The following is a 24547-nucleotide window of genomic DNA, read 5'->3' on the forward strand; positions in this document are numbered from 1 at the left end:
CTTTTAATGGCTCCTACCCTTGAGCTCGCCATACCAACCGCTCGGTGTATGTTGCACTGACTCGCCTCTGAGTCAGCCACTCGCTACTGGCGGCTCATCTCTACCGCCTTCAGATGACGGACTCTCCATACTGCCCATGGTGTGTGTCCCTTACAGCCTGAGACGGGGGAACACTTCCTGCTGTGGTGCCCACGTTACCACTCTGCACGGACTACTCTCAGTGCGGCCTTGCTCACGCTTGGGGTGCACACTTTCACTCTACCTCTCCTTCTCAACGGGGAGGAGTTTCGCCCTCTGAACTGTCAGGAGATATTGGCCTGTACCTGCTCCTTCCTGCTGGCTTCAGGGCGTATCAGGGACGTATAATACGCAGTTACTAGTCAAATCATTCTTCCACTTTGGTCGAGGTTCCCTCTCCTTGCACTGGACGGCCGGGTTCGATACGGCGTATGCTGTCAGTGGCCCTGAAACCCAACAGAAGAAGAAGAAGACGGTCACAGGGTCGCCACTGCCCATCAACCCAACAACAACAACACCAGCAGCAGAATTTCCGTAATTTCTTATATTTATAATTGACGTGTTTGAAGCTCCAGTAGGCCTATGCTAGTGGTAGCCAGGCTTCATATATCTGATTTAACGTTGTACACAACCCTGGGCTCTACATGGTAGTGTCAACTACCACAATATAAATGTCTTTTCTGCGTTATCCTGGTGGGTAATTTACACATATTCTGCTATGTATAATAATTTAACTGTATTTATGTGTACCTTTACCTGAATAAACTTACTTTACGTTGTATTATGCTGAAATAAAGTATTGCTATTACTATTACATACCCGCGGCCTGGTAGGCAACGCTCTTGCTACACACACTGAGTGTCTGTGGTTTGATCTCCAGCAAGGGTGGAAACATTGGGCATGTTTCCTTGCATCCGTTGTCCCGTTCACCTAGCAAGAAAGTAGGTACCTGGGTGTTAGTGGACTGGTGTGGGTCGCACCCTGGGGGACAAGATTGAAGGACCACAGTGAAAATAAGACAGACAATCCCTCAATGACTTGCTACCTTTCTTGGGTTATCCTGGGTGGCTAACCCTCCGGGGTTAAAAATCTGAACAAAATTTTATCTTACTGGTCATCTCCCACCAAGGACGGGCGACTCAAGAAAGAAAAAACCTTTTAAACCTTTTCTTTTTTTACATTTTGTAATTTATACATGAGAAGAGGAGTGATAATGTCATAGGATCTCACTTTCTAAGATCACAACAATGTTTCTATCACATCTGATAAGAAAATGATAGGATGGACAATGAGAACTTTCAAAACTAGAGATGCCGAGCCCATGATGGTTCTCTTCAAATCACATGTTCTCTCTAGGCTGGAATATTTCTGTTTACTAACTGCCCCTTTCAAGGCAGGCAAAATTGCAGATCTAGAAAATGTATGGAAAACTTTCATGGTACATATAAGTACAATAAAGCACCAAAATTACTGGGAATGGTTGAAGTCTGTTGATTTGTTCTCCCTGGAATGCAGGCAAGAAAGATACATGATAATATACACTTGGAAAATTATAGAGGGACTAGTCTCAAATTTGTACATGAAAATAACTCCCTACAAAAGCAAAGGACTGGGCAGAAGATGCAACATCCCCCCAGTGAAGAGCAGGGACGCCACGAGTACACTAAGAGACAACACATTAAGTGTCAGGGGCCCAAGACTGTTAAACTGCCTCCCAGCATACAAAAGGAGATTACCAATAGATCCCTGGCTGTCTTCAAGAAGATGCTGGACAGTCACTTGAAGTCAGTACCTGATCAGCCAGGCCATGGTCATGTGCAGGCAGCAGTAGCAGCCTGGTTGATCAGACCCTGATCTACCAGGAGGCCTGATCACAGATGGGGCCATGGGGACATTGATCCCCTCTTCAGGTCTCTTGCTCCTGGCATTTTAGCACATATATGCCTAGATGTGGCATAATTACAGAGGACCCAGTGGAAATAAGTTACATTAATTTAATTGGTTTTTCTGAGGTTTAATCTATAGGTAATGTACTGGACATTTTATTGTGTAAAATGTTTGTACAGTTAGCTCTTATTAAGAACATAAGAAAGAAGGAACACTGCAACAGGCCTACTGACCCATGCAGAGCAGGTCCATGTCCCCCCCCCCACCGCTCATATATATAGTGCGAGTTTTGTAATATGGTTGAAAAAGTATGCCTAAAACTGTGTAGTGCATGCAAAGTCTTCATAGTATGCATTATTTAATTGTGAATGGACTTTTTCAATCACCTCAAAAAAAAAAATCACATTATGTAGAGGAGCATTATAAAAGTGTCCGTTGTTTGATTCCCGGCAAGAGTGAAAACACTAAACATGTTTCCTTACACCTGCTGCCCCTGTTCACCTAGCAGTAAGTAGATGCCTGGGTGGTAGACCCCTGTTGTGGGTTGCATCCTGGGGGTAAGTATACCTGAGATAGGCCTGGGGTTCTGAAATAAGCTGGGTTAAGATAACAGCTCTTAGCCTGTAAAAATGATTTGTGTAAAATAAAAAAAGCTTACTTATATACAGGCATTCCTTTAAAGCAGTTCACCTTGCTCTTAAGTTTGCTTCTGGCTGTGACACTTCTGTTTTTTTTTTTTTTTTTTTTTTTTGTCATTGTTTTTTTAGTCCTGGCACTATTGCACACTTAATAAATGATAGCACTGTTGCACAATTAATAAATGCTTTTATATGTACTGGCAAGTGAAAAAAAAGGCTGATTCGCTCTAAGGCAACATTCGCGTCACAGCAGTAGTCTGGAACCTAATCCGCCGTATTAGCGAGGTATGACTGTGCATTTCCTGAGTAGAATTGGGTCTGTTGCTGTTTTGTGGTTATAATGAAAACCTTGAATAAAGCATTTCTTTTCTTACAGCTGCAACATCTGCCTCCTGAGTGCACTGACTGGTACTCCACAATGAATATCGGTGTGCGCAGCAACCTTGTAGCTTTAGGCTGTGGGGCGAGGTTATGGTATCCTGTGCATGAGGCAATGGTGACACTCACGGGATCGCAAACTGTCAGGTGGGTTCAAATTAAAAAAAAATCAAATTTAAATATTTATTTTGACATGAGTCTTTGTAAAGAAACAGGTGACACTTGAAAATGCACGCAGACACCCCAGAGTATTTCGGGCAAGCTTAAGCCTGTTTTGAAATTACAGGGCAATAGACATTATTATTTTTATTTTTTTATTAACACACTGCCCGATTCCCAACAAGGCAGGGTGGCCCGAAAAAGAAAAACTTTCACCATCATTCACTCCATCACTGTCTTGCCAGAAGGGTGTTTTACACTACAGTTTTTAAACTGCAACATTAACACCCCTCCTTCAGAGTGCAGGCACTGTACTTCCCATCTCCAGGACTCAAGTCCACTGTATAAGGACATTAAGGTATGTCAGTAACATTGAATCATTGAAGGTGAAGGTCGTAATGATCTCTCTAAATACATATACAGTATGAAGTGAAACATTATCTTTGTCACTTACCTTCTTGCAGAGCTGGATTAAGACTCTGTAGGCCCCTGGGCTACTGGCAGGTACTGTGAGGCCCCTGGGCTACTGGCAGGTACTGTGAGGCTCCTGGGCTACTGGCAGGTACTGTGAGGCCCCTGGGCTACTGGCAGGTACTGTGAGGCCCTGGCAGGTACTGGGCTGTGAGGCTGGCTGTGAGGTACTGTGAGGCCCCTGGGCTACTGGCAGGTACTGTGAGGCCCCTGGGCTACTGGCAGGTACTGTGAGGCCCCTGGGCTACTGGCAGGTACTGTGAGGCCCCTGGGCTACTGGCAGGTACTGTGAGGCCCCTGGGGCAGGTACTGTGAGGCTGGCTGTGAGGTACTGTGAGGCCCTGGCAGGTACTGGGCTACTGGCAGGTACTGTGAGGCCCCTGGGCTACTGGCAGGTACTGTGAGGCCCCTGGGCTACTGGCAGGTACTGTGAGGCCCCTGGGCTACTGGCAGGTACTGTGAGGCCCCTGGGCTACTGGCAGGTACTGTGAGGCCCCTGGGCTACTGGCAGGTACTGTGAGGCCCCTGGGCTACTGGCAGGTACTGTGAGGCCCCTGGGCTACTGGCAGGTACTGTGAGGCCCCTGGGCTACTGGCAGGTACTGTGAGGCCCCTGGGCTACTGGCAGGTACTGTGAGGCCCCTGGGCTACTGGCAGGTACTGTGAGGCCCCTGGGCTACTGGCAGGTACTGTGAGGCCCCTGGGCTACTGGCAGGTACTGTGAGGCCCCTGGGCTACTGGCAGGTACTGTGAGGCCCCTGGGCTACTGGCAGGTACTGTGAGGCCCCTGGGCTACTGGCAGGTACTGTGAGGCCCCTGGGCTACTGGCAGGTACTGTGAGGCCCCTGGGCTACTGGCAGGTACTGTGAGGCTCCTGGGCTACTGGCAGGTACTGTGAGGCCCCTGGGCTACTGGCAGGTACTGTGAGGCCCCTGGGCTACTGGCAGGTACTGTGAGGCCCCTGGGCTACTGGCAGGTACTGTGAGGCCCCTGGGCTACTGGCAGGTACTGTGAGGCCCCTGGGCTACTGACAGGTACTGTGAGGCCCCTGGGCTACTGACAGGTACTGTGAGGCCCCTGGGCTACTGACAGGTACTGTGAGGCCCCTGGGCTACTGGCAGGTACTGTGAGGCCCCTGGGCTACTGGCAGGTACTGTGAGGCCCCTGGGCTACTGACAGGTACTGTGAGGCCCCTGGGCTACTGGCAGGTACTGTGAGGCCCCTGGGCTACTGGCAGGTACTGTGAGGCCCCTGGGCTACTGGCAGGTACTGTGAGGCCCCTGGGCTACTGGCAGGTACTGTGAGGCCCCTGGGCTACTGGCAGGTACTGTGAGGCCCCTGGGCTACTGGCAGGTACTGTGAGGCTCCTGGGCTACTGGTAGGTACTGTGAGGCCCCTGGGCTACTGGCAGGTACTGTGAGGCTCCTGGGCTACTGGTAGGTTCTGTGAGGCTCCTGGGCTACTGGCAGGTACTGTGAGGCTCCTGGGCTACTGGCAGGTACTGTGAGGCCCCTGGGCTACTGGCAGGTACTGTGAGGCTCCTGGGCTACTGGTAGGTTCTGTGAGGCCCCTGGGCTACTGGCAGGTACTGTGAGGCCCCTGGGCTACTGGCAGGTACTGTGAGGCCCCTGGGCTACTGGCAGGTACTGTGAGGCTCCTGGGCTACTGGCAGGTACTGTGAGGCTCCTGGGCTACTGGCAGGTACTGTGAGGCTCCTGGGCTACTGGTAGGTTCTGTGAGGCCCCTGGGCTACTGGCAGGTACTGTGAGGCCCCTGGGCTACTGGCAGGTACTGTGAGGCCCCTGGGTTACTGGCAGGTACTGTGAGGCCCCTGGGCTACTGGCAGGTACTGTGAGGCCCCTGGGCTACTGGCAGGTTCTGTGAGGCCCCTGGGCTACTGGCAGGTACTGTGAGGCTGGGCTACTGGGGTACTGTGAGGCCCTGGCTGGCAGGTACTGGGCTACTGAGGCCTGTACTGAGGCCTGGGCTACTGGTAGGTTCTGAGGCCCCTGGGCTACTGGGAGGTACTGTGAGGCTCCTGGGCTACTGGCAGGTACTGTGAGGCCCCTGGGCTACTGGCAGGTACTGTGAGGCTCCTGGGCTACTGGCAGGTACTGTGAGGCCCCTGGGCTACTGGCAGGTACTGTGAGGCTCCTGGGCTACTGGCAGGTACTGTGAGGCCCCTGGGCTACTGGCAGGTACTGTGAGGCTCCTGGGCTACTGGCAGGTACTGTGAGGCCCCTGGGCTACTGGCAGGTACTGTGAGGCTCCTGGGCTACTGGTAGGTTCTGTGAGGCCCCTGGGCTACTGGCAGGTACTGTGAGGCTCCTGGGCTACTGGCAGGTACTGTGAGGCCCCTGGGCTACTGGCAGGTACTGTGAGGCTCCTGGGCTACTGGTAGGTTCTGTGAGGCCCCTGGGCTACTGGCAGGTACTGTGAGGCTCCTGGGCTACTGGCAGGTACTGTGAGGCCCCTGGGCTACTGGCAGGTACTGTGAGGCCCCTGGGCTACTGGCAGGTACTGTGAGGCCCCTGGGCTACTGGCAGGTACTGTGAGGCCCCTGGGCTACTGGCAGGTACTGTGAGGCCCCTGGGCTACTGGCAGGTACTGTGAGGCCCCTGGGCTACTGGCAGGTACTGTGAGGCCCCTGGGCTACTGGCAGGTACTGTGAGGCCCCTGGGCTACTGGCAGGTACTGTGAGGCCCCTGGGCTACTGGCAGGTACTGTGAGGCCCCTGGGCTACTGGCAGGTACTGTGAGGCCCCTGGGCTACTGGCAGGTACTGTGAGGCCCCTGGGCTACTGGCAGGTACTGTGAGGTCCCTGGGCTACTGGCAGGTACTGTGAGGCCCCTGGGCTACTGGCAGGTACTGTGAGGCCCCTGGGCTACTGGCAGGTACTGTGAGACCCCTGGGCTACTGGCAGGTACTGTGAGGCCCCTGGGCTACTGACAGGTACTGTGAGGCCCCTGGGCTACTGACAGGTACTGTGAAGCCCCTGGGCTACTGGTAGGTACTGTGAGGCCCCTGGGCTACTGACAGGTACTGTGAGGCCCCTGGGCTACTGGCAGGTACTGTGAGGCCCCTGGGCTACTGGCAGGTACTGTGAGGCCCCTGGGCTACTGGCAGGTACTGTGAGGCCCCTGGGCTACTGGCAGGTACTGTGAGGCCCCTGGGCTACTGGCAGGTACTGTGAGGCCCCTGGGCTACTGGCAGGTACTGTGAGGCCCCTGGGCTACTGGCAGGTACTGTGAGGCCCCTGGGCTACTGGCAGGTACTGTGAGGCCCCTGGGCTACTGGCAGGTACTGTGAGGCTCCTGGGCTACTGGTAGGTACTGTGAGGCCCCTGGGCTACTGGCAGGTACTGTGAGGCTCCTGGGCTACTGGTAGGTTCTGTGAGGCTCCTGGGCTACTGGCAGGTACTGTGAGGCTCCTGGGCTACTGGCAGGTACTGTGAGGCCCCTGGGCTACTGGCAGGTACTGTGAGGCTCCTGGGCTACTGGTATGTTCTGTGAGGCCCCTGGGCTACTGGCAGGTACTGTGAGGCCCCTGGGCTACTGGCAGGTACTGTGAGGCCCCTGGGCTACTGGCAGGTACTGTGAGGCTCCTGGGCTACTGGCAGGTACTGTGAGGCTCCTGGGCTACTGGCAGGTACTGTGAGGCTCCTGGGCTACTGGTAGGTTCTGTGAGGCCCCTGGGCTACTGGCAGGTACTGTGAGGCCCCTGGGCTACTGGCAGGTACTGTGAGGCCCCTGGGTTACTGGCAGGTACTGTGAGGCTCCTGGGCTACTGGTAGGTTCTGTGAGGCCCCTGGGCTACTGGGAGGTACTGTGAGGCTCCTGGGCTACTGGCAGGTACTGTGAGGCCCCTGGGCTACTGGCAGGTACTGTGAGGCTCCTGGGCTACTGGCAGGTTCTGTGAGGCCCCTGGGCTACTGGCAGGTACTGTGAGGCTCCTGGGCTACTGGCAGGTACTGTGAGGCCCCTGGGCTACTGGCAGGTACTGTGAGGCTCCTGGGCTACTGGCAGGTACTGTGAGGCTCCTGGGCTACTGGTAGGTTCTGTGAGGCCCCTGGGCTACTGGCAGGTACTGTGAGGCTCCTGGGCTACTGGCAGGTACTGTGAGGCCCCTGGGCTACTGGCAGGTACTGTGAGGCTCCTGGGCTACTGGTAGGTTCTGTGAGGCCCCTGGGCTACTGGCAGGTACTGTGAGGCTCCTGGGCTACTGGCAGGTACTGTGAGGCCCCTGGGCTACTGGCAGGTACTGTGAGGCTCCTGGGCTACTGGTAGGTTCTGTGAGGCCCCTGGGCTACTGGCAGGTACTGTGAGGCCCCTGGGCTACTGGCAGGTACTGTGAGGCCCCTGGGCTACTGGCAGGTACTGTGAGGCTCCTGGGCTACTGGTAGGTTCTGTGAGGCCCCTGGGCTACTGGCAGGTACTGTGAGGCTCCTGGGCTACTGGCAGGTACTGTGAGGCCCCTGGGCTACTGGCAGGTACTGTGAGGCCCCTGGGCTACTGGCAGGTACTGTGAGGCCCCTGGGCTACTGGCAGGTACTGTGAGGCCCCTGGGCTACTGGCAGGTACTGTGAGGCCCCTGGGCTACTGGCAGGTACTGTGAGGCCCCTGGGCTACTGGCAGGTACTGTGAGGCCCCTGGGCTACTGGCAGGTACTGTGAGGCCCCTGGGCTACTGGCAGGTACTGTGAGGCCCCTGGGCTACTGGCAGGTACTGTGAGGCCCCTGGGCTACTGGCAGGTACTGTGAGGTCCCTGGGCTACTGGCAGGTACTGTGAGGCCCCTGGGCTACTGGCAGGTACTGTGAGGCCCCTGGGCTACTGGCAGGTACTGTGAGGCCCCTTGGGCTACTGGCAGGTACTGTGAGGCCCCTGGGCTACTGACAGGTACTGTGAGGCCCCTGGGCTACTGACAGGTACTGTGAAGCCCCTGGGCTACTGGCAGGTACTGTGAGGCCCCTGGGCTACTGACAGGTACTGTGAGGCCCCTGGGCTACTGACAGGTACTGTGAGGCCCCTGGGCTACTGACAGGTACTGTGAGGCCCCTGGGCTACTGGCAGGTACTGTGAGGCCCCTGGGGCCCCTGGGCTACTGGCAGGTACTGTGAGGCCCCTGGGCTACTGACTGGTACTGTGAGGCCCCTGGGCTACTAAAAGGTACTGTGAGGCCCCTGGGCTACAGGCACTGTGAGGGCCCCCAGTGATATTTTTAAAAGGAAAAAAAAAATTAACCACAACAGCCAACAGTTCATCATATATGTGATGTAATAACGTACATACTATAATTATATACTTACACCAGTAACTGTGAATATGTTCCACTTAATCTCTGGAGGCCCTCCACCTGACAGAGGTCCCTGGGCTGCAGCCCCTAATGCCTTAATCCAGCCCTGCCTACATGTTGACTAACCAAAACTATTTTGTAATTTCAGGTGGATAAAACCACGATGGGTTCCTGTAGCTAAGAGCAAAATGTTCCGTATTCCTGAGCGCAAACCCCTCCCTCTGGAGGAAGAGGTTGAGCTAAGATGCTTGTACAACAATTACTATATGGCGATGAGGGCCATCAGGTAATATTTATTTTGCACAGTATTTGTTGGTCTTAATGGTTTGGTTAGATGTTGTGTATATGCTGATGCTTTTTAAGTCTGAGTCAAAGATTTATTTAAGTCTTATAATTACCAGTGGCAGGGTGACCCAAAAAAGAAGATATGTAAAGTTTTCTTCTTTTCACATTTACTAATTTATACAGAAGGAAATGATTACATGTCTTAACCTAAATAAACTTTGCTAATTCATGTTAAAATCTCATATTTTCAAGAATTTGTGTTTTGATGATACAGTGGACCCCCGCATAACGATTACCTCCGAATGTGACCAATTATGTAAGTGTATTTATGTAAGTGTGTTCGTATGTGTATGTTTGGGGGTCTGAAATGGACTAATCTACTTCACAATATTTCTTATGGGAACAAATTCGGTCGGTACTGGCACCTGAACATACTTCTGGAGTGAAAAAATATCGTTAACCGGGGGTCCACTGTATTTTATCTCATAGCCTTAATGTACCAATCAGGTGACCTGACCAGCAACACTCTTGAATGTACAGGAAGTCCCAACATACATTTATAAATTCACAGGAAGAGATAAACCATTAGGGGTCATATAGCATCTGGGGAATGGATGGTAATTAGGTTTGATCTGTTATTATTACAATCAGAACTAAGCACTAAACCCACAAGGGTCATACAGCACTGAATGGTAGGAAGTACCAAAGATGTAATATTCCAGAACAGAGACCTGTGAGTGTGAAAAAGGTCACCAGAGATAGTGAGGGCAGTGAGGAGTGCTAAAGGGAAGGTTTGAGCTAAGGAAAGGGTGTGTAACTCCAAATCCTGAGACAAAAGCATTTCACCAGCATCAAGGCACCTCTCTAGATGGACCCAACACATACAAACACCCCAAGTTCCAAGCATCCACTCTTAAAAATGATGCTTTTACAAACTAGTATTCAAATTCTTATATCGAAACAAACTAAAAATGTGTGTGTAAAACAAAAACACCCTTTCTACTTTTGTTTTCCGTAAAAAAACTTTTATAGGTTGAAATACCAGCATGGAAAATATAGTCTGGCTTTTACAAGTGGGATTACAATAATATTGAAACCAGAAATGCCAAGCCCTTTATAAAGATAACTTTATAAAGCTCTCACACCAAGTGAAATATTTTAATAGAAGCCTACTCTGTCGTTAATTAACTATAAAGAAAACTCGATTGCAAACAGACCACGGAACGGGTGAGATTTGAACCCATGGATGAATCTTATTGTAGCCAGCTGGCCCAGTAGTTAATGCACTGGCCTGAAGTTTTAAGACTGGCTCACCATGGGTTCACATCCCACCCATTCCATGGTTTATAAAGAAAGTATTCACTTATCTCAGTTTTCCTCCTCAGAACCCACTGTCTTGTATTTTTCCTGGAACCCACTGTCTTGGGTCCTCTTTCATGGCCCCAGACAGGTTCATCCACAGGTGAACTTGTCAGTACCTAGCATTTTTCCTCACATTCTGGGCACCATGTAACTATTAGATATATAGTATATATGCATTTTTTTTTTTTAACACATAGGCCATCTCCCACCAAGGCAGGGTAACCCGATGAAGGAAACACTTTCGCCCTCATTCACATTATCACTGTCTTGCCAGAGGTGTGCAGACAGTATATTTTTAATAAAAAATTAATTAATTCTTATAGAAAAAAATTCAATTTCTTGAAAAATGCTGAAAAACCTAAAAGAAAAAGAATGTGAAAATATTACATAAGATTTTCAGGTAGACTGTTTCAAGGGGATTTCTTATACTACAGAAAGAAGAATATCACAGAACTCCATTTGGGAAGCAATTGTCATAACCCATATACCAGTGCTTTACCTGTCCTTAAACCAGGTCTTAAGTCAAAACTAAGTGAACAATGAATTCATACTAACCAAAATACCTTCTCAAGCCTCGTTGTTTGACGGTTGCTAGCAAACTCATCCTCTTCATTATTTTTTTTTTTTTAACTAAGTCGGCCATTTCCCACCGAGGCAAGGTGACCCAAAAAGAAAGAAAATCCCCAAAAAGAAAATACTTGCATCATCATTCAATCTTTCACCTCACTCACCCATAATCAGAGGGTACTCAGAATACAACAGTTTAGAAGCATATACGTATAAAGATACACAACATATCTTTCCAAACTGCCAGTATCCCAAACCCCTCCTTTAAAGTGTAGGCATTGTACTTCCCATTTCCAGGACTCAAGTCCAGCTATATAAAAATAACTGGTTTCCCTGAATCCCTTCACTAAATATTACCCTGCTCACACTCCAACAGCTCATCAGGTCCCAAATACCATTTGTCTCCATTCACTCCTATCTAACACGCTCATGCACGCTTGCCGGAAGTCCAAGCCCCTTGCCCACAAAACCTCCTTTACCCCCTCCCTCCAACCTTTTCGAGGACAACCCCTACCCCGCCTTCCTTCCCCTACAGATTTATACGCTCTCCATGTCATTCTACTTTGATCCATTCTCTAAATGACCAAACCACCTCAACAACCCCTCTTCAGCCCTCTGACTAATACTTTTATTAATTCACACCTCCTAATTTCCACACTCCGAATTTTCTGCATAATATTTACACCACACATTGCCCTTAGACAGAACATCTCCACTGCCTCCAATCGCCTCCTCGCTGCTGCATTTAAAACTCAAGCTTCACACCCATATAAGAGTGTTGGTACTACTATACTTTCATACATTCCCTTCTTTGCCTCCATAGATAATGTTTTTTGTCTCCACATATACCTCAATGCACCACCCACCTTTTTTCCTTCATCAGTTCTATGGTTAATCTTCATAAATCCATCCACCGACACGTCAACTCCCAGATATCTGAAAACATTCACTTTTTCCATACTCCTCCTCCCCAATTTGATATCTAATTTTTCTTTATCTAAATCATTTGATACCCTCATCACCTTACTCTTTTCTATGTTCACTTTCAACTTTCTACCTTTACACACACTCCCAAACTCATCCACTAACCTTTGCCATTTTTCTTTAGAATCTCCCATAAGCACAGTATCATCAGCAAAAAGTAACTGTGTCAATTCCCATTTTATATTTGATTCCCAAAATTTAATCCCGCTCCTCTCCCGAACACCCTAGCATTTACTTCTTTTACAACCCCATCTATAAATATATTAACCCTTAAACGGTCCAAACGTATATATACGTTTTTTCAACATCTGAAAGTATTTAAAAAAATGTAGATCTTCTTTTTTGTTTTACATTTGAAAACGTGTAAAAAAAACTTTTATCTACATTTTTTTTTGTTATATTTGAAAATCTGTAAAAAAAAGTAGATCTACTTTTGTAGCACTACGAATTTGAACGTCGATCTGTTTGGACCGTTTAAGGGTTAAACAACCATGGTGACATTACACATCCCTATCTAAGACCTACTTTTACCGGGAAGTAGTCTCCCTCTTCTACACACCCTAACCTGAGCCTCACTATCCTCATAAAAACTCTTTACAGCATTTAGTATTCATTAATTCTTAGTACAGTATTTCCTTTTACAGTATACTCTGTATATTTTTTATAATTAAACAATAACAGTTTAAGCAGTCAATACACAATTTAGATTAATTCTAACTAGTTCAAAATTAATGATATTACCACAGATGCATCTACTGTGACATTTTATTGTGGCAACATTTCACTCTCCAGGAGCCTTGTCAAGCTCCTGAGAGCAAAACATTGCCACAATAAAATGTCACATTAGTTGTATCCATGCTCATTTACCTAACATTTTGTTGGTAATTCTACCATTATTACTAATGATATTATCACCTCTCATTGCTGAGGTGATGGCATGTGTGTTAAATATTTTTTGTCACTACAGTAACTATTGATATTTTGAGTTGTTTTTGTTCAGATTCTCACAAAACAGCTGTCATGGTTCATTCTACATTATTTACTGACTAGTGCATTAATTCAGTTTTTTTTATCATATCTGCCATCTTCTGCTATTATTTATTCATTGGCTGTCTTGCCAGAAGTGGACAGACATCACAGTTCAAGTGACACTCTGAATTGCCTCATCTCCACCCTCTCCTGACTGCATACATGAGAGCCCCACTTTACAGTGCTACATTAATACAGTAGTTTTCAATTATATCCATTCTTCACTTATTCAGGCTTCATACAATAAATATATTCATCACTCGCTATAAACTAAGTGCTAAAATATTCTAAGGTAAGTAATGTGTGTGATCTTAGAGTGTAACTTTAGAGTTTACTTTATTAGCTTCTTATATTGCTCAGACTATTATTATTCCCACAGTCTACATACTTTTCAAAGTAATACATAAAATTTAACATGGTACTGTACTTACCTAAAGTTTTCTCGTTAGACGACATCTGTGTGAGGAGCGTCTTCGAGTGTCAGACACATCAGAGTTGGCTATTAAAGCTGAAGAAGAACAGGCTGAGCATGACCAACTAATGGAGCACAACAGTCAAGAGAATTTACGAGTAGCTGCACTAAGAGAGGCAAGGTTAGCATTGACAGTACTGCATTATAAGATTTGTTCGGATTTTTAACCAAGAGGGTTGGCCACCCAGGATAACCCTAGAAAATTAGTGTGTCATCGAGGACTGTCTGTCTTCCTAAATGGGACGCTTAATCACTATATTTTTAAGACAGTCAAGCTGCAGCATAGACATGCAGGCAACAACCATCACTTAGGCTATTCTAATAATGTTGGTAGAATTACCGACACATGTAAAGTAAAAGGACACAAGTGCAACTAATGTGGCATTTTTATTGTGGCAACGTTTCACTCTCCAGGAGCTTTGTCAAGCTGTTACAAACAATATATGGACACAGAGGGTATATATAGGCTTAGAGTGAGGTGTAATACTAGTGGTAGTAGTAGTAATATAAGTTGTAGTAGTAGTAGTAATGTAATTAATTTGCACATGAGTAAAAGGATATAAAAGCTATTACTTGGGTAACATAAAAATAAGTTAGACAAATATTTCTATTGGAGGTTGAATTAGAGGCAGCCTGTTTCAGTGTTCATCCTCTGTAGTGTGCTTGTGTAGTATGAACAGGAGAGACTATGTGATGGCAGGGTTTACAGTTTTCAGGAGGGTTCTTGCTAAGCCTTCAGAGATGGTGAAGCTGCCCTTGTTTTGTTTAATTGTATTACAAACAGCGATTAGTAATGATTCAAGGTACTTTCGTCTGTGGAAATTAGTTTCTTTGATCACTAATTGGGCGTCCCTGAATTTCATGAGATGATTGGCAGAATTGCTGTGTTGTACACAGGCATTGTTCAAGTTATCATTCCTACAGGCATAAATGTGTTCATTGAGGCAGGTGTCGAGGTTTCTTGCTGTTTCACCTACGTAAATCTTGTTGCAGCCTCCACAGGGTATAGTGTAAACACCTGCGTTGACTGGTTCGTGGTGCTTGGATTTTATCCTGGTTAGATCCTTTATTGAAGTGCTGGAAACGATGGCGACTCTGGTGTTAGCTTGTGAAAGTACTTTAGAAACGTTCAGTGCAACCTGGCTGTTGGGAAGAATTATAACTTTGTTAGGTGTGGTGTTGGTGTGTGGAAAATTAATGATCTGAAGAGCTCTTTTCTTGCAATCTTTGATGAAAATAGAAGGAAAATGTAAATCAGTGAAGATTTGGTGAATAGATGTACATTCCTCGTCAAGAAACTCAGGACTACAAATTCGGTATGCCCTTAGGAAAAATCTGATGATGATGCCTCTTTTGGTCTTAGTATCTTGACTGGAATAGAATTGTGTGAGATTTAATTATAATTTGTGGGTTTCCGGTAAACTTGAAATCTTATGTTGTTATCTACTTTGTGAATGAGGACATCTAGAAAAGGTAGCTTATCATTGGACTCTTCTTCTAGGGTAAACTGGATCGCCGGTTCAACTGCGTTGAGCTTTGCCTGAAGATTCCGTACATCGAAACATTTGGGAGTTATTACGAGGATGTCGTCCATGTAACGTAACCAAGTGACGCTTGAAGGGATGATGTTGGCGAAGTGTTCAGACTCTAGGTGTTCCATGTACAAGTTAGCTAAGATGGCACTGATGGGGGACACCATTCCCATGCCGTAGGTTTGTTTATAGAGCCTGTTATTGAAAGAAAAACAGTTGAAATTAACACAGAGTTCAATCAAGTCAACAAAACCTCCGGGAGGTAGAGGAAGATTAACCCTTTCAGGGTCCAGAGGCCAAATTTCATAGTGCGCACCAGGGTCCAAGAATTTAAAAAAAAAAATTTCGCTATTTTTTCTTATGAAATGGTAGAGAATCTTTTTCTGAAGGTAATAAAACAAAAAGTATGAAGTTTGATGGAAAATTGACGAAATTATGCTCTCACGAATTTTGATGTGTCAGCGATATTTACGAATCGGCGATTTTGCCAACTTTGACTCCCATTTTAGGCCAATTACATTATCCCAGTTGACCAAATTCTTAGCTATTTCACTAGTATTACTTCTATTCTATCGATTGAGCACAAGAAATCGCCACGTCAACTGTTTCAACTACAAAATAAAGTGATTGGAAATTGGTAATTTGGCCAATTTAACACAAAGTCCAAAATATTCCAATTTCAATTTAGGGTCCAGAATAAACAATGTAGGTATTCCTGGCACTAAACTAACATTTCCTCTGTTCATTAGTTACATTTTGAGGCTTTACAAATGAATTCCATTTTGATTTTTTATTCACATAATGAATTTTTATTCAAATAAAAAAATAGAAGATTTACTGTTATGCAATATTATAATAATTGTATAAATATTATCACCATATTTGTGAATGTATATTAGACCCACCAGCTGGTGTGTATTAGACGTGTGAGGTCGTTTGTTTACTCTTGAACATCCATTTCCACTGCTAAAACCAATCAGAATCATCTCTATTTCTGTAATATGTCTTCCATTCTATCAAATGAGACCAAGAAATCGCAAATACAACTATAAAAAACATACGAAAAAACACTGCAAAGTCGCTGTTTTAATCGAAAGTCACTGTCTCAGTTTTTTCTCTCATTATACACTGTGTGCTGCAGGATTTGTTTTATGTGGTACACACATACTACATAGATGTATTCTCTCATATCTAGGCCCAAATTTACCACTCACAACTTATCAGAGTGAGCTGAGCTCATGGTGTAGATCTACAGTTTGGACCCTGAACGTAAAGCCGTAGATCTACAGCACGGACCCTGAAAGGGTTAAGGTCCTGATTGGCTTTACATTATAGAACCTCAATGGCTTTTGTGGTAGGTACTTTAGTAAAGAGGGAATTCATGTCCAAACTGCTTAGTTTCTTGTTACAGATGGAGAGGTTTCGGATGCAGTTGAGAAGGCCGCCTGAATGCGTAAGATGAGCGGGGATGACGGCCCCCAGAAGACAGGAAAGATGTTTGGCCGGAGTTCTTGCCAAACATCTTTCCTGCCTTCTGGGGACCACTCATCTTAAGCATTCAGGCGACCTTCTCAACCGCATCCAAAACCTCTCCATCCGTAACAAGAAACTAAGCAGTTTAGACGTGACTTCCCTCTTCACTAACGTACCTACCACAAAAGCCATTGAGGTTCTACGACGTAAAGTCAATCAGAACCTTCATCTTCCTCTACCTCCCGGAGATTTTGTTTACTTGATTGAACTCTATGTTAATTTCAACTGTTTTTCTTTCAATAACAGGCTCTATAAACAAACCTACGGCATGGGAATGGGGTCCCCCATCATTGCCATCTTAGCTAACTTGTACATGGAACACCTAGTGTCTGAACACTTCGCCAACATCATCCCTTCAAGCGTCACTTGGTTACGTTATGTGGACGACATCCTCGTAATAACTCCCAAACGTTTCGATGTACGGAATCTTCAGGCAAGGCTCAACGCAGTTGAACCGGCGATCCAGTTTACCCTAGAAGAAGAGTCCAATGATAAGCTACCTTTTCTAGACGTCCTCATTCACAAAGTAAATAACAACATAAGATTTCAAGTTTACCGGAAACCCACAGATAAAAATGATCTCACACACTTCTAGTCCAGTCAAGATACTAAGACCAAAAGAGGCATCATCATCAGAGTTTTCCTTAGAGCATACCGAATTTGTAGTCCTGAGTTTCTTGATGAGGAATGTACATACATTCACCAAACCTTCACTGATTTACATTTTCCTTCCTTTTTCATCAAAGATTGCAAGAAAAGAGCTCTTCAGATCATTAATTTTCCACACACCAACACCACTCCTAACAAAGTTATAATTCTTCAAAACAGCCAGGTTGCACTGACCGTTTCTAAAGTACAGTGGACCCCCGCCCAACGGCGGCATCAAGTAACGGCAAATTCGTCTAATGGCACTCTTTGGAGTAAAAAAATGGCTCTACCAACGGCAAAAAACTCATTTAACGGCATTCGTCCGGAACGTGTCCATGCAGCAGGAGCGCGGCCTGAGCAGGCCCAGCCACTCCAAGACTCAGTGTGCCATTGTTAACAAGCTGTTGCGTTCACTTCCATGTGTACCTGCCATACAATTTGGATTATTCCAGTGTTTTTAGTGTTTGTAACTGCTAAAGAAGCCACCATGGGCCTCAAGAAAGCTTCTAGTGCCAAGCCTGTGTTAAAAAGGGTGAGAATTACGATGGAAATGAAGAAAGAGATAATTGAAAAATACGAAAGTGGAGTGAGTATGTCCAAGTTGGAAAGGATATACAACAAACCCCATTCAACCATCAGTACTATCTTGGTGAACAGAAAGGCAATCAAGGAAGCCGTTGTTGCGAAAGGTGCAAGTATGTTTTCAAAACGGAGACCGCAAATAATTGAAGAGGTAGAGAGACTTATTCTTATGGATAAAGGAAAAACAATTATCAGGAGATAGTGTTTCTCAGTCTATAATTTGTGAAAAGGCAAGGCAGTTGCATGATGATCTCGTTAAAAAAATGCCTCAAAATAGTGATATTGGTGAATTTAAGGCCAGCAAAGGCTGGTTTGAGAGATCGTAGTGGCATACACAGTGTGGTAAGGCTGCCAGTTCAGACAAAAAAGCGGTTGAAAAATATGTGCAGGACTTTAAGGAATACATAGAGACTGAATGCTTAAAACCTGAATAAGTGTTTAATTGTGACAAAACAGGCCTGTTTTGGAAGAAAATGCCAAACAGGACCTACATTACTCAGGAGGAAAAGGCACTCCCAGGACATAAGCCTATGAAAGACAGGCTGACATTAATGTTGTGTAGTAATGCTAGTGGTGATTGCAAAGTGAAGCTTTTATTGGTGTATCACTCTGAAACTCCCAGAGTGTTCAAGAAAAACAATATCGTCAAGGGTAATTTGTGTGTGCTGTGGAGATCAAACAGTAAGGCATGGGTCACTAGGGAATTTTTCTTGGACTAGTTTTATGGTGTGTTTGGCCCTACTGTGACAAAATACCTCCAGGAAAAAAAATTGTCACTCAAGTGCCTCCTCGTAACGGACAATGCTCCTGCTCATCCTCACGACTTGCAAGAGGAAATTCCAGGGGAGTTTGGTTTTGTTAAAGTTAAGTTTTTGCCTCCTAATACAACTCTACTCCAGCCCATGGACCAGCAGGTCATTTCAAACTTCAAAAAACTTTACACAAAAGCAGTGTTTCAAAAGTGCTTTGAAGTGACCTCAGACACTCGGTTAACCCTAAGAGAGTTTTAGAAAGATCACTTCAACATCTTCAGTTGCATAAACCTTATAGGTAAGGCTTGGGAGGGAGTGACTACCAGGACTTTGAACTCTGCTTGGAGGAAACTGTGGCCACAGTGTGTACAAGAGAGGGATTTTGAAGGGTTTGGGTCTAACCCTCAGGAGCCTATGCCAGTAGCAGAAGCTATTGTGTCATTGGAGAAGTTCTTGGGGTTGGAGGTTTGTGGCGAGGATGTGGAAGAGTTGGTGCAAAACGACGAGGAAGAACTAACCACTGCAGACCTACAAGAGCTTCAGGTGCAACAGCAACAGATCACATCTCAGGAATGTTCTTAAGGGCAGGAGGAAGAGAGACGGAGGAAGTTGACTTCGTCAAGGATTAGGGAAATGCGTGCAATGTTTACAAAGGTGCAAGCATTTATAGATGAATTTTATCCTGTCACAGAAGTTGCAAGCCGTATTGGCAACATGTACGATGACACTTGTGTCCCATTTTAGGAAAATCCTAAGGGCACGTGAGAAACAGAGCTCTCTGGACAGATTTTTCATGCGGCAGGGGTCCAGTGACTCTCAAGCTGATTCTAGTGGCATTAAAAAACCAAGAAGGGAGGTAACCCCACCAAAGGACTTAGTACCTCAAGTCTTTATGCAAGGGGATTCCCCTTCCAAACAATAAAAACCTGTATCATCATCCCTCCTACCATCTCATCACTCATCAACAACTCCACAATAAAGGTAAGTGCCATTTAATTATTGTTTATTTTGCATGTCCCATTCGTTTTTGTGTAGGGAAATGTATATTTCATGTAAAAAAAATTATTTTGTTTAATACTTTTGGGTGTCTGGAACAGATTAATTCTATTTCCATTATTTCTCATGGGAAAAATTAATTCGACTAATGGCTAGCTCTCTGGAACGGATTAATGCCGTTGGTCGAGGGCCCACTGTACTTTCACAAGCTAACACCAGTCGCCATCGCTTCCAGCACTTCAATAAAGGATCTAACCAGGACAAAATCCAAGCACCATGAACCAGTCATTGCAGGGGTCTACACTATGCCCTGTGGAGGCTGCAACAAGATTTATGTAGGTGAAACAGCAAGGAACCTCGACATCCACCTCAATGAACACATTATACCTGTAGGAACGATAACCTGAACAACGCCTGTGTACAACACCGTAATTCCACCAATCATCTCTTGAAATTCAGGGACGCCCAATTAGTGATCAAAGAAACTAATTTCCACAGACGAAAGTGCCTTGAATCATTACTAATCACTGTTTCTAATACAATTAAACAAAACAAGGGCAGCTTCACCATCTCTGAAGGCTTAGCAAGAACCCTCCTGAAAACTGTAAACCCTGCCATCACATAGTCTCTCCTGTTCATACTACACAAGCACAGTACAGAGGATGAACACTGAAACAGGCTGCCTCTAATTCAACCTCCAATAGAAATATTTGTCTAACTTATTTTTATGTTACCCAAGTAATAGCTTTTATATCCTTTTACTCATGTGCAAATTAATTGCATTACTACTATGTACTACTACAACTTATATTACTACTACTACTACCACTAGTATTACACCTCACTCTAAGCCTATATATACCCTCTTGTGTTTGCAACGGCTTGACAAAGCTCCTGGAGAGCGAAACGTTGCCACAATAAAAATGTCACACTAGTTGCACTTGTGTCCTTTTACTTTACTAAGGCTATTGTTTAAAAAACAAACTATTTATTTGTATGCTGAAACACCAGGAACACAACTCATTTGCAAGTTGAAACACTAGAAACAACTCATTTGCAAGCTGGTTATTGTTATATTCAAGGGGGAACGCTAAACCCATAGGGATTATACAGTGCTTGTGGGGGAGGGATGGAAGGTATTCAGGCTCAATTCAGGGAACTGGAACACCAATCCAATTCCCTAGATCAAGAGCTCCTCACCAGCATCAAGGAACCTCCCTGGATGGGATTTGCAAGCTGAAACACCTGGAACACAACTCATTTGTAAGTTGAAACGCCAAGAATGCAACTTGTGTGCGAGTTCAATGCTTCCAATATAAGAATTTTACATTTCCTCGTGTAATATTTTTCAGCATTTAGAATAAATTGTTATAAAATTTATTTTTCCTCTTAGAATTAAAAAGGAGTTTGAAGCAGATTTGGCACGTGTCACAGCCTCAAAGGAGAAACTAGCAAAGGATGCTGAAAAAGCTGAGGAAGAAGCCTTGAGGATTATCAATGAGACACAGGTAAGAGTATCATACAAGAAAGTAAATAGTGAATTGATTTTCAATGCAGCTGTTTTACATTGATACAAAGATCTTTGTAGATGAATGGTTCAGAGAACCGACATGTTGATAAATTAGACACATGTGCAACTCTTGGGAATCTTTATTGAGGAAACGTTTCGCCACACAGTGGCTTCATCAGTCCATACAAAGGAGAATCTTGAAGAATAGGAGGAGAATGAGGTAATCAGTCCCTCAACCTTGAGTCGATGTGGTCAGTCCATCAATCTTGAATAGAATACGGCATACGTGCTGAGAAGGAGCTTATATACCGTTGGCAGGAGAGGTGCAGCAGTCAGAGGCAGTGTAACACTTATTCAATGTTGAAGTAGGTCGTGCCCAAGAATTAGGCAAGCGAAGAATTCCAAGTATTAAGATCCCAAGAAGTTGCAGTGTCTGACAGCTTTGTAGATGAATGGTTCAGAGAACCGACATGTTGATAAATTAGACACATGTGCAACTCTTGGGTATCTTTATTGAGGAAACGTTTCGCCACACAGTGGCTTCATCAGTCCATACAAAGGAGAATCTTGAAGAACAGGAGGAGAATGAGGTAATCAGTCAAGATTGATGGACTGACCACATCGACTCAAGGTTGAGGGACTGATTACCTCATTCTCCTCCTATTCTTCAAGATTCTCCTTTGTATGGACTGATGAAGCCACTGTGTGGCGAAACGTTTCCTCAATAAAGATACCCAAGAGTTGCACATGTGTCTAATTTATCAACAAAGATCTTTTTTTTTTTAAGTTTGGTGTCTATTTATATTGGGTGAACAAGAATTTTTTTAATGTTAGATTAGATTAGATTTTGCCACCAAAGTGGCTAGTTTATTGTGCACCCCATATCCATCCTGTGAATGGTAGTGCAAGAGCATATGGACACACAAAAGGCCTAAGAACTAGGCCCCAAAAGGGTTAACAGGTGTACATATAGGTTTATGTCTACAAATCACTTATCTGTTGCAAGTAAATTTAGGAAATTTGCTTAGTATATCTGGTATCTTATTTTCATTAATGAGATATCTTGACATGTCACATAGGTTATTATACTGTCTGTCTCTGTATTCCTCAATAAGTGGACAATTAAGCACATAGTGTTCAAGAGAGTGACCATATGACTGATCACATAATTTGCATTTAGTTTGATCATCATCTGTGTGTCTCCCAAACTGCCAGAAGTACTTGTAACCAAGCTTAAGCCTGGCCACTATAACATCAGTCAGTCTGTTCACATTGCAAATTAGAGAAGCCAAATACAGGTGCTCTTTGACTTACGACGGGGTTACGTTACAACAAACCCATCGTAAGTCGGAAATATCTTAAGTTGATTATGATATGCTAAATAAATAAATAATTATTGTCACTGAATAAGTAAATAAATAAATAATTACTGTAACTAACTGAATACAGTATTGAAAAGTAAATAAATGAATACAAGTTACAGGCTTGCTGCCTTCATGTTGGGTAATTATCTTCATTTTCATCTCTAAAGTAATTGCTTTTGCCCCCTGTAAGTTGAAACATTGTTAATCAAACCATTGTAAGTCGAGGAGTGCCCGTAATTAATATTACGACAGTGATAACTTGTAACTTTTTCTGTGTTTATTATTATTATTAAAGCTAAGTGCTAAACTCATAATTCTGTGTTTATACATAAAGACTTGTAGGTGATGCCAGCTCTGGTGTTTTGATGTTAACTCTAGGATATACATCTCTTTAAGGGTGTTCAGCACCCCCATGAATGTAATATTAGCTTCTTCACAAACATGCATTAACCACTGTAGTATGATAATTGTTATGCATACATAGTTGCTTTGTATTTGCATTAAAAATGTGGGGGTTTTTTTGTAGTGTGCCTGTAAATTTATTTTAATTTGAAAGTAGTGTAACATATATTGTCTCATAAAACAGGAGTTCGTGAAGACTTTCATCAAGAGGGAAGACTTTGAGAAAGCCATCGAAACTGCTCTAGCAAATCCCGTCGATTACAACTTTGCCATTGATCAGCAGGGAAATATTTTTCGTGGCCGCAGCACAAGACCCGAGGATGTTGCTGAAGAAGACAAGGAAAAGCTTTTGTTTGCAGTACAGTCATAACTAATGTTTGCTATTGTTGAGTTAGGACACAGTGTTGTATATAATATTTCAGCGTCGTGTAGCAGATATCAATGGAAAAAATATTTAAAAGATCCAAAACAAGACTTTCTAGGTTTAATTGAAAAAAAAAATCACTGCAACTTGAGTGCTTTAATGTAATATTTGTTTTTAGAAACTTGTGTGTTCAAAAATCTTCTAATCGAAAAATTAATAATTTAAAATACTCTCTAGTAACAATTAAATATTTTTAGCTTTATACTGCACTCTTATAATCATTAACTAAGCACTAAACTCATAAGGGTCATACAGGCTGCACTCTTAAGGATTCAGAAAGGCTATAAAACCTACACACAACCATCCGTATTCACTAAATCCTCAGTCTTTAACTATGGCCTTTTGCAAGATGGGTAACGCACTAAAGATTCAGCCTTTTATGGATAAGCTGTATACTCTTGCAACATTGTGGTGGTCTATTTGTAATATCTGATGGATTTTTCTCGTTTTTTTCATTAACCCTTTCAGTGTCGAGACCCCTGATCCTTAACCCTTTGACTGTCGCAACCCCAAATCCTGAGGTGTCTCCTGGTGTCGCAGAATATTTGGAAAAAAAAATTATTTTCTCTTACGAAATGATAGAGAATCTTTCCCGATGGTAATGACACCAAAAGTATAAAATTTGATGGAAACTAACAAAATTACACTCTCGCGAAGTTAGCGATCTCAGCGATATTTACGCATCGGCGATTTCACCCACTTGGAGCCCTATTTTCGGCTTCATTGTTTCAGTCGACTAAAATTAGTTATTTCACTAAAACTCTATTTGTTCTATTGACTGAGTACAAGAAACCACCCATTTACCGATTTTAACTACCCAATAAAGTGGTCAGAATTTGGCAATTTGGCCAATGTCACACAAATTTCTGAAGATGCCAATTTCAAAATAGGTTCCAGAATAAACAAGGCAGACATTACTAGCACTAAAATAATATTTTCTCTGTTCATTAGTCATGTCTCCAGACCCCCTCTTATATTACTCTTGTTTTCCATTTTGAATTTTTATTCTCACAAAAATAGAAGATTTCCTATTATGCAGACTACTGCATTATTACAATAATTGTATAAATAATGTCAACCCATTCGTGACTGCATATTAGACTGGCCATTTTGACACGTATTGGACGGTGACGTCATTTGTTTACTCTTGAACATCGGCAAAAATCGAACATTTCCGCTACTTTCAGCTCAATTTCAAAGTACTTGTCATCGTGAAACCAATCAAAATCATCTCCATCTCTGTAATATATCTTCCATTCTAT

At 44.4% G+C, this 24547-nt stretch overlaps 1 protein-coding gene across 2 annotated transcripts; it reads left to right on the forward strand.

Moving 5' to 3' along the window:
* Positions 1 to 428: 428 nt before the first annotated feature.
* On the forward strand, positions 429 to 23876 carry mRpS26 (mitochondrial ribosomal protein S26). 2 transcript variants are annotated; one of them, XM_070083941.1, is made up of 6 exons: positions 429 to 552; positions 2920 to 3068; positions 8992 to 9129; positions 13520 to 13663; positions 20979 to 21093; positions 23046 to 23876. In XM_070083941.1, exons 2-6 carry the CDS (start codon positions 2962 to 2964, stop codon positions 23229 to 23231), a joined length of 690 nt encoding a protein of 229 aa, XP_069940042.1. In that variant the 5' UTR covers positions 429 to 552; positions 2920 to 2961; the 3' UTR covers positions 23232 to 23876. The 2 variants fall into 2 exon arrangements, with proteins under 2 accessions (XP_069940042.1, XP_069940044.1); XM_070083943.1 differs by lacking the exon at positions 429 to 552 and adding an exon at positions 576 to 711 and having other exon boundaries at positions 23046 to 23375.
* The last annotated feature ends 671 nt before the right edge of the window (positions 23877 to 24547 follow it).

This window comes from Cherax quadricarinatus, chromosome 11 (assembly GCF_038502225.1).
Source record: "Cherax quadricarinatus isolate ZL_2023a chromosome 11, ASM3850222v1, whole genome shotgun sequence".
Lineage (NCBI taxonomy): Eukaryota > Metazoa > Arthropoda > Malacostraca > Decapoda > Parastacidae > Cherax > Cherax quadricarinatus.